Source organism: Hemibagrus wyckioides, linkage group LG15, assembly GCF_019097595.1.
Source record: "Hemibagrus wyckioides isolate EC202008001 linkage group LG15, SWU_Hwy_1.0, whole genome shotgun sequence".
Classification (NCBI taxonomy): domain Eukaryota; kingdom Metazoa; phylum Chordata; class Actinopteri; order Siluriformes; family Bagridae; genus Hemibagrus; species Hemibagrus wyckioides.
In genome coordinates this window covers 7871316-7888354 of record NC_080724.1, presented here as the reverse complement: position 1 = coordinate 7888354, position 17039 = coordinate 7871316, and the positions used below count along the sequence as shown (strand labels likewise).

Genomic DNA, 17039 nt, shown 5'->3' with positions numbered 1-17039 from the left:
TTCTCAATGAGAACTGAGGGCATGAAGCCACACAGTACAGTGGAAGTCTTTTCTTCGTGTGTCCCAACTGAGGAAGTTGGTGTGAGAGCACAGTGGCAGATAAGGGAGGTATGTGGTGTTTGGTGGGGGTTAAGGGCCTAGCTCAATTGCCTAACATTGGAGCATGGCGGTGCTGGGGCTTGAACCCCAATCCTCAACCCAGACTCCTAACTACTTAAACCACCACCGCCACAATGAGGATGGGGCAGACGATATCCTCACCCCAATGGACCTCTATTAACATTTGTAGTTTCCATTTGTAACCAGTAGGCGAAATAATATCTCTAGCTAATTGGGAAGTGAGAGCTCTGCTCCCTGTCTGAAAGCTTACAAGTACAGCTTTAACTCTGACTAACAATTATACACATTCTTTGATTTGCAGCTGGCTCTACTGTCTGAGCTGCTGTTAAAGGAAATTAATTGACACCATCTGACTATCAAATTTGAGAATTCACCATCGTTATGGTATAATTAAACATTACTGGCTGTGATATTGGTGGGTCCTTGGCCCAGTTTCAGTGTAGCACTTGCTGTATCTTGTACAGAGCAGATCAGTTTATTTTTGACTCTTGTGCCTTGAAACACAAGCTTGTTTAAACATTTAAACCTGTTGCATACTGTGATGGCATCTATCTATCTATCTATCTATCTATCTATCTATCTATCTATCTATCTATCTATCTATCTATCTATCTATCTATCTATCTATCTATCTATCTATCTATGGGATGTAAGTTGACTGCAAGTTTTAAGACATTATTTATATAATGTACCAAGACACTTTAAAAGGAAAGGCTGTTTTCATGCAGTAATATTCAGTGTATATGTAAGGTATAGGGTATAAGGTAAAAGATATACATGTAAGGTATTGTTAATTATTACGCAAAGGAAAATGTCTAAGCAGTGATGCTAATCAATGTACTCAGTAGGCTGTAGATTTTCACCACGTGAAACTTTGCCTCTTATAGTTTTTCCGTAACAAATTGTACATTTTTGGTCTTATTACCTTTAAAAAAATGTAAAAGAAACAAATTTATTTTTACAGATAAAACAGAGCATGCTGAGAAGACAATAATCATCTTTGTAGAGTTAACAGCCATTAGCTTTGAGTGCATGACATGCCTTAGTTGATTGTTTTCCTTCAACATCATGTCCTGTCATGTTTTACCTCATTTCATAAATTGACTAAACATTTATTAATATAATTATGATTTCAATATTCAGCAAAATAATTGTGATTATCATTTTAGCCATCCCCAATCCCTAAACATTATGATTTTTATTTATATACACCTTAATATAGAAAGCACCACAGAGATTCCTAAATAACAAATCTCCAGCATGTTCAACAGAAATACAGGGCCAATTGTATACCCCTCTACTGAAACTGCATCATAAAAGAGCCGACAACATGAACACAGAGGCTCTGCACGCACATCCAGGCACACACTCAGACACAAGGTCGGATGCATGGTGAAGGAGAGGTCAAAGGTGAACGAGGTCACAGGAACGCTACAGGCTAATGCTGGTAGTACAAGGGCTTTTAATGTGCTCGGAGCTATGGATTCGAATGAAGAGGGAGGGCGAGAAACAGCATCAATCTGCCATGGAAGCACAGCAGGGTCACTGGCTTGAGGGTAGAATTAGTGCTAATTTACCACCCTCTAAACTGAGACACCAAAGAACGATACAAGCAGACACACTGTCACTCGCACTTTCCCTCCGTCTCTCTCTTTCTCTTTCTCTGCATCTCACCAGAACATTAGACGGCTTAAAGACGGTTCAACCGTGCAACCATAATCCTTGCGAGTGCCACAGTGCGTTGGCGTGTGACACGGGCCTTCGTAAGCGTGCACTGTGTGTTAATGACTACGTATCATGCTATCGATGTGCCGTGTGGCATTACAAAAGAACAGCGCAGAAACACACACCTCATTAGCAGCACACGTTAGCACATTAATAGCTATGTGACAGTCCTGAGCTTATTAGCGAGAACAAGAAGATAAGTGCACTGGGACACGGTAGGAAGCTGCAAAGAAGAATGTTTCCTGCTCTACTGGTGCACAAATTTACTGAGAATGGAAAAAATAGAGCACATGATTAGATATATTCTGCAGTATATTGTATCCTTCTATACAGTGACTGAATTATTCCCAAATAGAGCTATCACCCCAGTAACGGCAAGATTTCTATTCACCCATAAATCAACAATATTTAACTTTTCCATTATCAGTAACCAGTGTACTCGACTCATAACATCAGATGTTGTTGATTGGCTACAGATACCTCCTGATGGTTGTTTGTATGCAAACAACGCTATTCATTAGATTAGATTAGATTAACAACTTTCAAGCATAGAAGGAAAGACAAATCACGCTAAGAGCCCAGCACTTACTGGAACATTCCAGAAATTTCCCAACCTAATGTTTATTCAATGCACCTGTCATATACGTGTGATTACAACACGAGAGTTTCCCTGTTCTGAGGGAAGTTGAGACAACGTAGTTACTGGAACATTAATCAGTAAACGTTTATGCAGAACAGTCTGCCATTATTCATAATAATAATTCATAATAATCTCTGTGATAGTGATAGGACAAAAATATTAAACCATTAAAATATGTATTTGTTTTATATTTAAGAGGGAGTATTTTTGTTAAAAAAAGGGATTTTTGACATTTTTTTAAATGTTCAATTAATGTGTTTTTTTTTCTTCTCATTTTTAAAACTTGCAATTTTAAAGATAAAGCTGCTACCAATCACTTCATAATTATTAAACAAATTAAAATAAAAAAATTTTATTAATAAAAAAAATATCCAGGATATCTCAAAAAAGTGTACTGAGGCTAAATTTATCACAAAACTTTCATTATATCACCCTATCAGCAAGCAGTTCTACACTGTACGGTGTGTCCCAGACCCACTTTATTTAATAACCGGAGCCAGGACAAAACCCATCCTCAGAGTCAAGGATCCTTCCTCATCTGTGGATCCAAGGAATTATTATTATTTATTAAGAGTGTTATTCATATTTCATTATATGGTCACACATTTCACACATTAACAGCTGTCCTTATTCTTTAATGATCAGAGATTTTTGAATGTCAGAGGTACTGAATAATTCAATGAAAAATTATGTTACCTATGTTATTTTGAACATTAATATTGACCATGAAATATTGTGCTTCCTGTAAACACATCAGAGGGTGTGATGTGGCAGTCTGAAGGAGGACGGAGGCTCTCGGCTTCCTCAGACAGACATTCTTAATAAACAAAGCTCAGGATTGTCACAAAGCTATAAATGTGAACTCTGTTCATGTGTACTGGTATTGGTGTGTGTGTGAATGCATGTGCATGTGTCTGTGTCCGCATTAGCACTGCTGAGATCATAGGAGTGCACAATAGGGCGAGTGTGAGCAGAGCAGTCTATCAACAGAGGGAGGAGGGCCGGGCGACAGGAAGAGATAGGGACACTATCTATGAGTGTCCACTCTCTCCATGCTCCCACTACTCATACTCAACACTACAGCCTTTCTTCCCGTCCCTGCATATAGCAGTGGCTACTCTAATATTTCACTTAAGAAGCCTTGAAGTCTGCAACGCCCATAATTCACTAGCTCATGAATCACTCTGCGGGGGAGCTATTATTGGAACGTAGCCCGATGCAGGAATCTAGTCTGAATGTAAGGAATCTGAAAGCAACCTTTCATCCGCGTCACGACATGATAATCAGTAGTCTGACTTCAAACGGTAGTTTTCGCCTGTCTGTTTAAGCAAACAAGAGATAATTAGACCCCTTTACATTTTTTACTTTAAACATGTTTTAATTCACTGCTAGGTGGTAATAATAGTATTTACTGAGGATATGCAAGAAGGGTTCTCAGATCTAGTCAATGGTTACCTGCTGCATAGGTACGGTTTTCACCTCTTATTCGGGTCATGCCGAGGTTTATAAATATCTCATAAATCAGGTATGTCAGAAGGAAGTTTTCATATCCCACTGGGCCCTGGATCCTTTGTGTTAAAGGACTACACAACTAATGATCAATTTAATTATCTCTATTGCTTGCTTGCTCAAATGTTATTAACTGCAAAACTGGTGAGCACAGCAAACAACAGATATTTACACAAGCATTTATGCATTTGTTTACTTAATATTTGTACTTAACTTCCTATTGCCGCATAGAACTTTTGAGACTCTGAGGCCAACCATTTTAGCATTAATATTTAATAAAGTGCTATCCTTTCTTGCCTCTGTTTATAAAAGAAGCTACTTAAAAAATAACACATGCAAGAAGTAATATGTTTAGAACATTACACTTTTTTTCCACCCAAATTTGAAGCAGTGTTATTTTTAACTCCAAAACAAAACAAAAGTAATGGGCATCCTTACAATTTTGTGGTACTTGACCCAGAGAGAGAGAGAGAGAGAGAGAGAGAGAGAGAGAGAGAGATTGAGAGAGGGAGAGAAAGAGAGAGAGAGAGAGAGAGAGAGAGAGAGATGTAATTTTTGAGTCAGATGTAAAGGGATCTTGTTCCAAGCATTTTAAGCTCCTTTATATTGTTATGTCTGTGCATGTGGACTTCCTACTTCAATTTAGACAGCAGGTTTTCCTGTAGGGTTTAATTCTGGAGACTGAAATGGTCATTGCAAAACACTGATTTTTTGTTTCCTTAAGCATTACTGTGTTGATTTGGAAGTATGGTTGCCTTATCATCATGGTTAAAGCTCTAATTATGGCCAAGTCTGAACCTCCTGGCTGAGACAAGGATTTGGGCTGAAATTTGCTGGTCCTTTACAGCCCAACAGACAGAAAGTTTTATCCAACATATTTTATGAGGTATCAGGTGCTCTTACTTGCTTGCAGTTTCCTTTTGTGTCAAATAAGTCAGTCATGTGCATGACCAAAATATTTGACTTCAGGCTCATCTGAAGATTCAGAAAGCCTCTTAGGAAAGGCACTGCTTTTTTAATCAGCTGATTTTGAATCCAACTAAACCATGCGATTCGTAGGCTCTTATATCCCTCCTTCACTATCCCCTTCACTGTATAGAACGATGAGAATGACACTGTATAGTGTGCTCATTAGTCTAATTTTAGATGTGTGGAACTTCATGTTATGGCCCTGATTGTTCTTAATGGTATTTTTAGCTGCTTGTGTTTTTATTTCCATCCAGCAGAAAAATATCAGGTTAAAAGTTACTGATCAGCTTTCTGGTTTTGGAATTTGCCTTTGTGTGCATATGGCTCAGCAGCTAGAACCTAAACTAGCATTTTTTCGTTATCTAGTTTGGCTAGCATTCAGCTGAGTATAAAACCACGTACACAGTAATTTGTTTTCTGTGGGTTCGATAAATGAGGCCTAATAGCTACGGCATTTGGATTTCATGTAGTAAGTGCGAGACAGCGGTAGGGCAAGTTGTTCTTGAAGTAATGTGGTCATCCACAAGGAAAGCACACCTTTCACTATAGCAGAAAACTAAAAAGACAAGTAACTATATAAGGAATATGTATAAGTCTATATGTATAATTAAGAAGAAGCCTTTATTTGTCACATACATTACAGTACACTAAAAATCTTTTTTTTTTTTTTTTTTTTGCATATCCCAGCTTAAAAGATTGGGGTCAAATGCAAGGTCTGGCTCCATGATACAGCACCCTGGAGCAGAAAGGGTTAAGGGCCTTAATCAAAGGCCCATAAGTGGCAGTTTGGCGGTGCTGGAGCTAGAACCCAGATTTTCTGATCAGTAACCCAGAGCCTTAACTCTTAAATATACACTATTATATACATATGTGTGTGTATATCAGTGTGTATATATGTGGTTCTACACAGCAGCTGAATGCTAGCCAACTATTTATGCTAACAAACCTGACAAAGGACATGTTTTTTCTTCTACTTCACTGGAAGATATGTGTACTATGCCGAACTTTTACAGCATTTACCATTATTACTGAAGTACACTGCAGTTATTTCTGGAATTCATTTCCAAGTGAACAGATAAAACGTCAAGGGTTGATTTCAAGTGTGGCATTTGCATTTAGAATCTGTTCCTGTTTTTTAGCCTTCAGTAGGCTGAAAAATTAAAACACCATCATCAGAGCGTTAACAAAAGATGCAAGTGGGGCCAAATCAACCATTTGGGACAAAAGGGAGTTCATAAACATAAAAAAAAAAAACCCACAAGAACAGCGTCAAGGAGGTAGGCGTAACAAAGTCAACAACCAAGAGATGTCCCAAGAGTAGATGCAGAGAGTTTGGCAATAGATGTAAAGCATTGGTAAAAACAAAAGCATCTAAAAAATGTCTAGAACAACAGCCTCTGGACAGATCAGACAAAGATAAACCTGTACTAGATTGTGATGCTCAATCTAGTACAGGTTTATCTTTGTCTGATCTGTCCAGAGGTAGTGGAAAAAACCCTGTGTCTGGTCATGTCTATGTGTTCCAGACATCATGCAGTCATTTGCAATCAATAAGTATAAATGTCAATTGAATCTATGAGCTTGTCCAATGATTTTTGGTTCAATAAAAAGGTATCCCTACACCCCTTACATTAAAGCTGAAAGTCAATTTGAGGGCATATTCTTTATTGAATTTCAGCTCCTGTATATTCAGGTAGACAGCTGAAATAACAAAAAAATATCAATTACAATTAGCAAGAAACTGGAAACGTCTCTATATTTACGGACCTGTCTCTACGGTCTAGTTCTGATCTAGACAGCTATAAATAATTCTTCCTATATTTTCTCTTCCTATATTTCTTTCATTTTAGGTATTAAAAATGTATTGTGTTGTATTTCATTTTGGACCGTCAAAACTCTTTCTATAATATTGATACAAAACATATTATTAAATTTTCATTTTGTTAGGACAAAGATAAATATTTTTTCCTTGTTTATGATTTATTTCTTGTACACAATTACTTTATAAAGCATGTGTAATTATAGAGGACACTGTGTAAACAAGTCTACAAAAAAAATATATATATATATTATTTAGCAGAAATTACAGGAAGAGTTTTTTCCACATAAGAATTATTGACCATGATAGTGTTAATGTTTTGTTCCTTGAATCACCTGCTGCTGAGCCACCCTTTAAAAACCTGAATATATATTAACTTGAGCCGGTTCTTATCAAAATCACTGTAACTGGAAATACCTAGTCAATGTAAATTTGAGTAGGAGTGGAGACAAAATGGAATGGAGAGTGACGTGGTCTACCCACTCCCTGAATGTAAACAAGATGAGGATTTCTCCTGCTGAGCTTTGAACGTATGTATCAAGGACTCCAGTCAGGGCTGCTGGAGTTGTGTTGCAATACTGTTGATGTTTTGCCACCCATCCAATTTCACTTACAGTTTCTTTAAAATTACAAAACAAGTCCAGTCACTCTGGCTTGTTGTTACTAGACCCAACCTGATATTCTTGCTATAAGACCATTAACAACAAACATATGCTACCATAGGGACTGGACTCCTGTGTTATAATGCTGGAAATGGTTCTTTGTTCATCCTAAAGGATTCATCGCTTCTGAATGATGGGAAATGATTATCACTCTCCACCTCTCCTTACCACAATAAAACAGACCCAATGAACTTTAGTGCCATAATCTTGAGTGCGACATCTAATTAAAGTTTTATGATGGGGCAATATATTCCTACACCTCGCTCTGATACTGAACCAGTTTACAACCCTGCTGACACACCGCAACCCCTGGCAAAATAAGTTACATATTAGCACAATCAGGAACGCTGATTATGACGCATTAATATCCACCAGGATTCTAAGAGGCAAAGTTCTTCAAGAAAAAAAAAAAGGTTTTGTGTGCAAAAGGAGAGGAACACTTAAGGAGAGGCCGAGTTAATCATTCCAAAGCTGTCAATATATCCACTAGAAGTGACTCACTCCTGGGCGGTTCTGCTAATGAACCCTACAGCTTTAGTCTGCTCACACTCTTCGTACCGCTGACGCAAATTATGAGTCTTCAAACAAAATGAGTTAAGTTCACACTTGGTGTTGAAACAGATTCCTAAATAAGAGTATCAGGCTAATTCTGTCAATAAATAGAGCAGAGGAAGTTAAGCTTCATTGTTTAAACCAGTCTTGAGTTAGTTATCTGGAATTTCCAGAATAAAATTATTCAAAACTTGTTTCTGGAGGGTTCTCTTGTTAGTCAAATGTTTCCTAAAATGGTTCAACTAGGAACTTTCGCTGATATGGAAAAACGATGTTATATCGTTCTAAATACAAGGAACTGGAAAAAAAAAGATATAAAAGCATTATGGTGTTTTGCATCAGTTTGACATCATCACTGATCTGTTGTGCATTATTAAAAATAATATACCCGAGTGCAAATTTCTTATCTGAAATCCTTAAAGAGGAATAGAAACCTGTTTTTCTTAAGAATTTAGTAAAGGAAGGTATGTACGAAATGTTCTGCAGATTCTCTGGACCGTGAGTCAGTGCTTAGACTACCATGACACACCTACTCAGGTAAAACAGGGGAAAAAAAATATATGCTAAAGTTCATGATCAAAATATGTTTTCTTTCATAATCCTGATTCTATAACACTCTTGTGTCCAGTGTATGGGGGAAAATATCACTGTAGCCACCATTAAGGTATTTGATGGAAAGCCTGATACTGAAAAGCTTCTGAATGATTGAAATCATGTTAGCAGTATTACTGAACATACACATATAATAATGTACAATACAATATACCCATGATTGCATCATTTACTACGGTAGTTAATGGCATCCCCTAGACACTTGTTGAGGAGGCTATGGTCTTCCAGTGCTAAATTTCCTATACATAAAAGTTGAAAATCTGCACTTTGTGCTTTGAGTACATATCCAATATTCAGTATTTAATTTTAGTTCAGACAAAATAAAAAATATGACAACAATTCCAATAACAACAGTAAGTCTCTAAATATTTATGCGCCTGTCTGCATACAACTAGTTATGTGACATATCAAAAGTACATGGTATATAATCAGTAGTCAGTAGTGATCAGTAGATCTGTGTTCCTCATCCAAAAGTTATTTTTAAACTCATAGGCTGACGTTTTTATAGAATATTACATTTACTCACGTCCTAGTGTTTAACTCGGTGTCTCTCTGAGTGTTTGTATGTCTAGGAGTGTGTAGATGTGACTCTTGCTCTAGTTTCTATAAGCAGTTTCATCTCTTTACATCAGCATCTATAACCATGGTTTGGCTTGACAATCGATGCTTCTCCTGATGATTTTCATCAAGATGGTTCTAAGTTTTATTCCCAGGACCGATATAATAGGTCTCTTGAGTAAAAACTACTGCTACAAACCCCAAATCCTAATTTCCACTTTGGATAAAATCTGGTTTATACAGATGCACAGAGTGTATACAGAAATACAGAGCCACAAACGTATGCTTCTTTTGCATAACATAAATCCTCCCATCTTCATATTTTGAATCATGTGCTAGAAGGTGATGAGCTCTAACCTAGCAAACAATGAACCTTCCAACAAAGCTCCTATTGAGGTCAACTGATTAGGCTGAGATAAAAACGGCTGTAAACTCATTAACAGTAAACTTTATTTACAAAACATAAATGTTCCTTGTTCAGCAACGGATGACACGGATGATAAGTAATTGTTTTATGCATTGCCTATTTGGTCAAAAAGAGACATCTGTTTCGACCAGCTTGAATTGTTTAATGAGATTTATTACTGCATACCTTCTTGGGTTTGAGCAACAGCTCGTTCCAGAGAAAGGAGGAGAAGCGCGAGCACCTGCAGTCGCATCTCGTCCAGTGAAGGAGCATATAGCGGGAGCGCGCGCTCTCTCACTCACTCACTCACTGTCACGAGCTCTTCTTCAGCCCAGGTGCTTCACGTGCCTTTTTTCCCGGATGGAGAAGCTGAAGAAACTCCTGCTCTCCAAAAGTAAAGTTCCAAATCCACCGAAGCAGAATGATATCCACAAGCTTTCCTGGTCTGTTTGATTGATGTTATCCCCCTAACAAATCCGAAACAAGTAATCTGATTTAATCCTACTTTAAAATGCCCCACGCGCGCGTAGACGACCTTTCGATTTCGACTTGACAACCGTACAGGGAGACCGGCGGCACGAGCTGGACATGGCTAGACAAACGTAAAACTATGAACTATCATTTCTCCCTCTCAGAGCCAGTTTGCGAAACGACGTTAAGGTTTTTGTGACAGCGACAGTTTGGGGAATTTGGGAGCGGAGACAGACTGAGTGTGACGCTCAGTAACCACTCCCTCTCGCAATGTCAACCACAAAACTGCGCTCGCGCTCCAGATCCAAACCGCGCGCAATGTGCACGCGACCGGCGGCTACTGATTAGCTGTCCCGAGTGCTAGATTCATTTGTCAAAACAGAACTACACTAGATGAGCATATCTTAGTGAACACCTAACCAAAACGCATGCTTTCCCCGTTTGCTTTTTTTAATAAGCTCCACTCGAGTTTTGGAGCATGTGGTCATTCATCCACAAGAGCATTAGTGAGGTCAGGTACCTGCGTTACTTTCCAGTGTATCCCAAAGGTGTTGATGGGTTGAAGTCAAGGCTCTTTGCACGACCCGTGAGTTCTTCTACTCCACCTTTAGTAAATCATGCTTGTGTACAGGATCACGGTCATACTGGAAGAGGTGTGTATGTAATGACCAGGAATAACATTATGACCACCTGCCTAATATTGTGTTGGTTCCCTTTTTGCTGCCCAAACAGCCCTGACCCATCATGCATTGTGTATTCTGACACCTTTCTATCAGAACCAGCATTAACTTCTTCAGCAATTTGAGCTACTGCTCGTCTGTTAGATCGGATCTCACGAGCCATCCTACTTTGGACCACTTTTGATAGATACTGACCGCTGCAGACTGGGAACACCTCACAAGAGCTGCTGTTTTGGAGATGCTCTGATCCAGTTGTGTATCCATCACAATTTGGCCCTTGTCAAACTCGTGCAAATCCTTACGCTTGGCCATTTTTCCTGCATCTAACACATCAACTCTGAGGACAAAATGATCACTTGCTGCCTAATATATCCCACCCACAAACAGGTGCCATGATGAGGAGATAATCAGTGTATATACTACAACATACAAATGCATCCTATACAACTGAATCCATCCATCCATCCATCCACCTACCTTAGTACCTTCCTTCCATCCATCCATCCACCTTAGTACCTTCCTGGTGAGGGTCAAGAACTGACTTCTTTTTTTTCTTTTAGAAACAATGATTGCACAAACGGAAAACCTGTTGCACATGGTATTTTTATTTATTTACATAACACTCTTAGTAAGAAAATGAATTAAAATCAGTCAGTGCATTAAATAGGTATGTTTGGATGGGAATATGAATAATAATTGCTATCATTGTTTGCTATTTCAGATTTACTGATACAAGATTAAATACGAGGTTAGCTTCTATACTCCAACACATACAGGTATTTTGATCATTCACGGTTTCCCTGCTTCGTCACATTCATTCAACAGAAAACACCAACAATTAACAACAACATAAAAATAAAATCAACCCATGTTCATACATACTTAAAATTAAATTTGGATGTTGACAGTATTTTCATTTGTCCAATTTTGCATAGGTTGCAAACAAACACACAGCCACTGCTATGTGAGTTTTCCCTGCTAATAAGCATCGATAAACATGACCATGGTTGTGTGTTTGCTAGTCTGGTAGTAGAACACTCCTTAATAGCTGCAGCATGATCCTGTTACTCTCCAAACAGCTCCGTGTAAGCGGTATTAGCATGTTCTTCACTAATTAGAAGGATCTTGATGTATACAATAGTTTGAAAAGTGTGATTTCCTTGATTAATCTTGGCAAAAAGGTAGGTCTCCTGCCATATTAATGAAATGTTTATAAGCTAGTAGCGTCGACTTGTATCTAGCTATTCACCAATATTAGGGAGAAACCTGCACACCTCACTAGCTGAAGTTGAGGACCTGACAGAGCTACAGACCATACTGACAGTACTGCCATTTCCATCTCAGATTTTTTTTTTTTTTTTTTTTTACTTTGGTAGTGTGATGGTCAGGCATAGTAAACACTTTACACTGCACTAAACTAAAAACTGCTTCTTCAATATTAATTTTGTTTCTAAAGCTTTTTAGTTAAAAGGTTCTAATTAATAGGACCATATTAATTTTACCATCACAACAGTTCAAAGTTCTATGGTCACTTCCTGGTCATGAGCTAATAAAACACATTAGCTCACATTAGTCTTCCTGTCATTAAGAGTGCTCTAGACTTCTACGCTATGAGCCATGTTGTTGAGATTCGCCTTGCCTGTGGTTTGACCCTTTGTTTTTTGTTGTTTGAATGATACCAGTTCACTCTGAAGTCCTAACAGCCTATTGTGTATGACCTTTTGTCCTTTTTTTGAATACACTTTTGGATTGCGCTTAAAATAATTCTTTAGATAGAGATCATCATAGCTTTTCTGAATCTGGCTCATAAGAACTTTGCCTAGTTTTTTAAAAATGAAATTGGAATAAATTCAGTGCCACACTAATGATAAGATTTTGATGGGCACTAAATAAAACACACAATAAAATTGTACACATGCTCTCACTGTCCACTTTATTAGGAAAACTTGTACAACTGTACATTCATGCCGTATCTAATCATCCATGTAGTTTGGCGAGTAGCCGTGGTTAAATTCACAGCAATCACACTTTTTCACTATATTGATGTTTGATGTGAACATTAACCAAAGCTAGATTTCATGCATTACGTTGCTGCCACGTGATTGGCTGATTAGATAAGTGAATAAATGTACAGGCGTTATGGACGGTGAGTGTACACATTCATATTATACAAGGTGCACATTCACCTGCTGCCTCCTATACAAAGCAAACATATTTCAGCCTGGACAGAAGCTAGTCTTAACCCCTATGTCTTCCTATATGTATTGCCTGTTCATTAGTTCTGGCACTGAACTAAAAAGAAGTTATAATTGAAGTGGCAAGGAAATATGTAAAGAATTGCTAGCTAATACATTATAAAATATTAAAAACAACAATGAAACAGAAGCTGAGAGCATTTACAATATACCCCCCAGGTTGTTTTCAAGCTTTATTGTTGTGTTCCTCTGACTTTGCGTTAATAATTACAAATGTCCAGTTGACCATGAAGAACAAAGGGTTATTAGAAACTGTTTATGTATGCACTGAAGAAACGGTGGTGCATAATGTAAATGAGGCTCAAAAAAATAGTCTTAGTACTGGTAATGCCCCTGAAAGGAGATATTATTAGCATTATTGTGCGTATAATGACGCTAGGACGCTAGTTTTAGGAAACTTGCATAAAATAGACTGAAATGCTTTCAATGGGTACCAATTGAAACCTTCTTTAAATGCTATAGGAATAGGTACGGTTGGAGCCAGTTGTAGTGGTAAACAGAAGAGACCCTGCAGCTCGTCGTATAGAGAGTACAGTGAATCGCTGCTTGCTGCAGAGCTTCTGCATGGCTTTCTTGTTCACTGTGAAGAGCATCATTGTGTTGCAGCCATGTCTAACTGCTAAATCCCCCCATTGATGGATGCATATAGACCCGTCAGTCACAATGAGCACATTGTCAAGAACCGAGCTGACTTCTGAACCCGGGATAGAACATGGCTGAAACCAACAAACTGGCCACTGTACATTTCTCAGCATGCAGTGCTGAAAGAAAAAAAAAAAAATCACAGGCTGAAATCACAGACTCTGCTGCATCAAGTGACTGACAATTAGTCCTAATTATGTTATGTTCTATTTCCACAAAATTGGGCTCAGATGGCATGCTTTGGGCTCCGACACCTTATTACACAGAGGGAGAAAGAGATATGTTCTCAAAAGACCTTTGTTTGAGAAACGGAATAATCACTGTTTCTTTCTTTTGCTTGTCCATGTTTTATTTACAGTAGATGTTCATACTGACATTCTGACAGCTGGGAATAAGATGAGTCCTCCCTCATCTATCCTGTATTTCTTCAACTTGCAGTCTAAACCCTGCTGCATGCACAGAAGCATGCATATATTTATGAGGTACAAAAAATTGCAGTAGGCAAAACAAAATAGCAGATATTCATTTCGCCTGCATGTTTGTCATATAGGTTTTTGGATCTTGTGCCATGCCTGAACATATTCATTTAATTCCTTTGAATGTTTACATACTTATTAAAATACGTTGTGGCATACAAATAATCTCTGTTTTTAATCCCTGGACTGTTAGAATGCCACTCTTTTCTAACTGGACTGTATTCTGCCTTCCTTTGAATACAAGCATCTGCAAAGTGAATAAATGACACTTCTCTGTGAATTTAGAGAGACCTCTGCTGGCAGAAGTTTGGATTCACGTTACACGATTTTATCGCACAAACAAAGAGAATCACATTTTGGGGTTTAACACCATGATTTAATCTGATTAGTTACAAAACAAATATAATCAACAACTGCATTAGTATTCATTTTACAGTAGCCAAATCACCCGCAATAAAGGTATAGTCTTGGTCTAGATTACAAACCTTTAATCGTTGGTGCTCAGTTACATTAATCTGGGGTCCCCTGGTAAATTTGATCATGAAAAGGATTGGATTTAAATTTTCCAAATAAATAAATTTGCAATGAAAACTTCCAGAAAAGTGAACTCTGACACATGTATTAATCTCAGAAGTGAAGCAGGGGAACTCCACCAACAGAGCTGAGAACCCATCGTAACACAACCACAGCTTCTGCAAACACCAAGCAGGACGTCATTTTACTTTTTTTTTTTTTTTTTTTTACAAGCCCAGTTCAAGATACAAAAATAATGCTTTCTTTTAGATTACATTTTGGTAACACTTCAGGATAGAAATAGCAATGGCATGAGACGAAAAATGTTAGTGATTTGACAGCACATAAACTCACCACCATTAATTATGTAGGTTGTCCCTACAGAAAACAAAGAACCAACACAGATTTACTGGAAATTTTATAATCAGAAATCTCCATAATCTTGTGCAACAGTCATATTCACTTAACATCCACAATGTCAACAGGTAGCAACATTACAAAACATAGTTCTGTCCTTTTCCTGGCTTTTCTTTTCTCTCTCATCCTATACTCCTTACGATCATTACACCAAAACTCCCATTTGAAAAATACATAACTTTTTTTTTTTAAGTTTAATCCAAAAAGCCTACTGTACATTACACTGTGCTCAAAACTAATAATCCTTCAATGGTAAAAATGTATTTTGAAACATGACTGACTCGCAAGGTGCCGGTCAGTTTACGGTCTACAGAGAATGTATATGTTTGAAAGTAAAACCCAGGGAAAGTGTTTAACTGGACACTTCCGGCACATCTGATGTCAGCTATGTGTGTCCAATTTTTTACTTGTTTTTGCATGAGAGATTAGGGAAAAATATATAGATATATAATGTAAACAGTTACTGTTTAAGGCTAGCCTTAAAAATCTCAAGGGGACCTCACTTCAGTGCGACTCAGAAAAGGAAACATACTGTCAGGTGTACATCTTCTGCTCCTAAATTCACTTGGTAGTTTCAGTCTATGAACTGAGAACAAACAGAGTTTAGTCTGATGAGGAATATACTGTGCATCTCTGTTTCTCATAGTAGTGGCTGTAAATAAAAACAATGCAGAGACTCACAGTTTGGTGTGCTAGAGGGTTGTCGGGAACTGTGCAAAACACACAAGACTTAGCAAACTTTCCTCCAGCTGAAGCTGAAACCTCCAAGTTCTGTACAGCTTTACTTAATGATCTGAAGAGAGGAATCTGCTGATGAGAAATAGGAAATACTGCTATCATCAGAGCTGCTTTGCATTTCTATTGAACTGGACAATTTGGAGAGCTCGTCCAGGTTTCACTCTGGAATACTTGGTTAAAATCAATTTGGACTTAATGTTAATTAGTCGGAATATTCAGGTTATTACCAAAAATGGTTATTAATACAAATATCAATCTGTGTAAAATAGAGGAAATATGAACATGCCGTGCATTACATGGTAAAACAGTGTTCAAGTTGGTCACATGGCTGAGGGCCATGGCTCCGAGGTAACTGTCTTCATGCTCTGTTGTGGAACATGCGATTGCTCTCACTGCTTGTTAAGACGTTTTGTGCTCTATTCTCTTAAAATGGCAACTTTCTGTTTAGTTTCTGTCTCAAAAAATATCTCGTTCGGCTATACAGACACACATTACGATGAAGAAGAAGGATGAATTCAAATCTTGGTTACTAATTGCACTTTTAAAATTTTCAAATAGTCCTTTTTCCTAGAATTGTTTTAAAAAAAAGAAAAAGAAAAAAAAAGATAAATGTCAAAAAGTTCTTAAAACCTTTATTTATATATGTGCACGCCCAGAAGAATTAGAATTCATGTTTGGCTTTCACATTCTCAATCTTTACTCTCCTGCCCCATCCTTTCATACCGTTTTCCTAGTGGAGAAGAAGTATCACGCGTTTGTGGAGGAGTAGACGGAGGTTGTGGAGGTGGAGGCGATGGTGGTTGCTGGGGCTGGCATGGATGTAGAGGAAGGAGTGCAGTGTGATGCTAGAGAGGTGGGTAGACTAGATGTCGGCATGCTGGGCTGGCCATACTGAAGCGGCTGAAGGGACTGGGTCTGCATTTGCAGGCTCTGCTGTGATGCAGGTGGGACAGAGGGCTGAGTGGAGGCTGGAAGGGCATGGCCTCCTGTGCTACTGGCTGATCCAGGAGTACTCCTGGGGTTTAGGGAAGTGGTGGGGAACCAGGCTGCGGGTGAAGCCTGAAGAAAATATCAATTTAATACAAATGCTTTAAATACAAGACGCAAAAGTAGAGACTGTAAGCAGTGCACAAAATCCAAAATGACAGCAATCATTTGCTGATATACTACTACTATTTACTAAGGCCTACTAACAGCTTGTTCTACTTCAGGAAACATTAAGGTGCATAAGGTAAGATTAGTATTTTTTGAGGATTAGGTCTTTAACAGTCTTTG

At 38.1% G+C, this 17039-nt stretch overlaps 2 protein-coding genes across 11 annotated transcripts in view; both read right to left on the bottom strand.

Annotated features, from left to right (window-relative positions):
- erbb3b (erb-b2 receptor tyrosine kinase 3b) overlaps positions 1-10311 on the bottom strand; it is a 37269-nt gene extending 26958 nt beyond the window's left edge. Inside the window, exon 1 of the mRNA XM_058409876.1 lies at positions 9759-10311. Within this exon, the coding sequence (XP_058265859.1) occupies positions 9759-9825 (67 nt within the window). The 5' untranslated portion in view covers positions 9826-10311. The remainder of the gene's footprint in view (positions 1-9758) is intronic.
- Positions 10312-11359: 1048 nt separating this feature from the next.
- si:dkey-151g10.3 (serine/threonine-protein kinase WNK3) overlaps positions 11360-17039 on the bottom strand; it is a 53352-nt gene continuing 47672 nt past the window's right edge. For 4 of the 10 annotated variants that reach the window (XM_058409455.1, XM_058409459.1, XM_058409457.1 and 1 more), the window contains exon 24: positions 13765-16823. In XM_058409455.1, the coding sequence (XP_058265438.1) occupies positions 16512-16823 (312 nt within the window). In that variant the 3' untranslated portion in view covers positions 13765-16511. Of the gene's footprint in view, positions 13740-13763; positions 16824-17039 lie in introns of those variants that run through there. The other 6 variants (XM_058409461.1, XM_058409462.1, XR_009206730.1 and 3 more) reach the window with 5 other exon arrangements.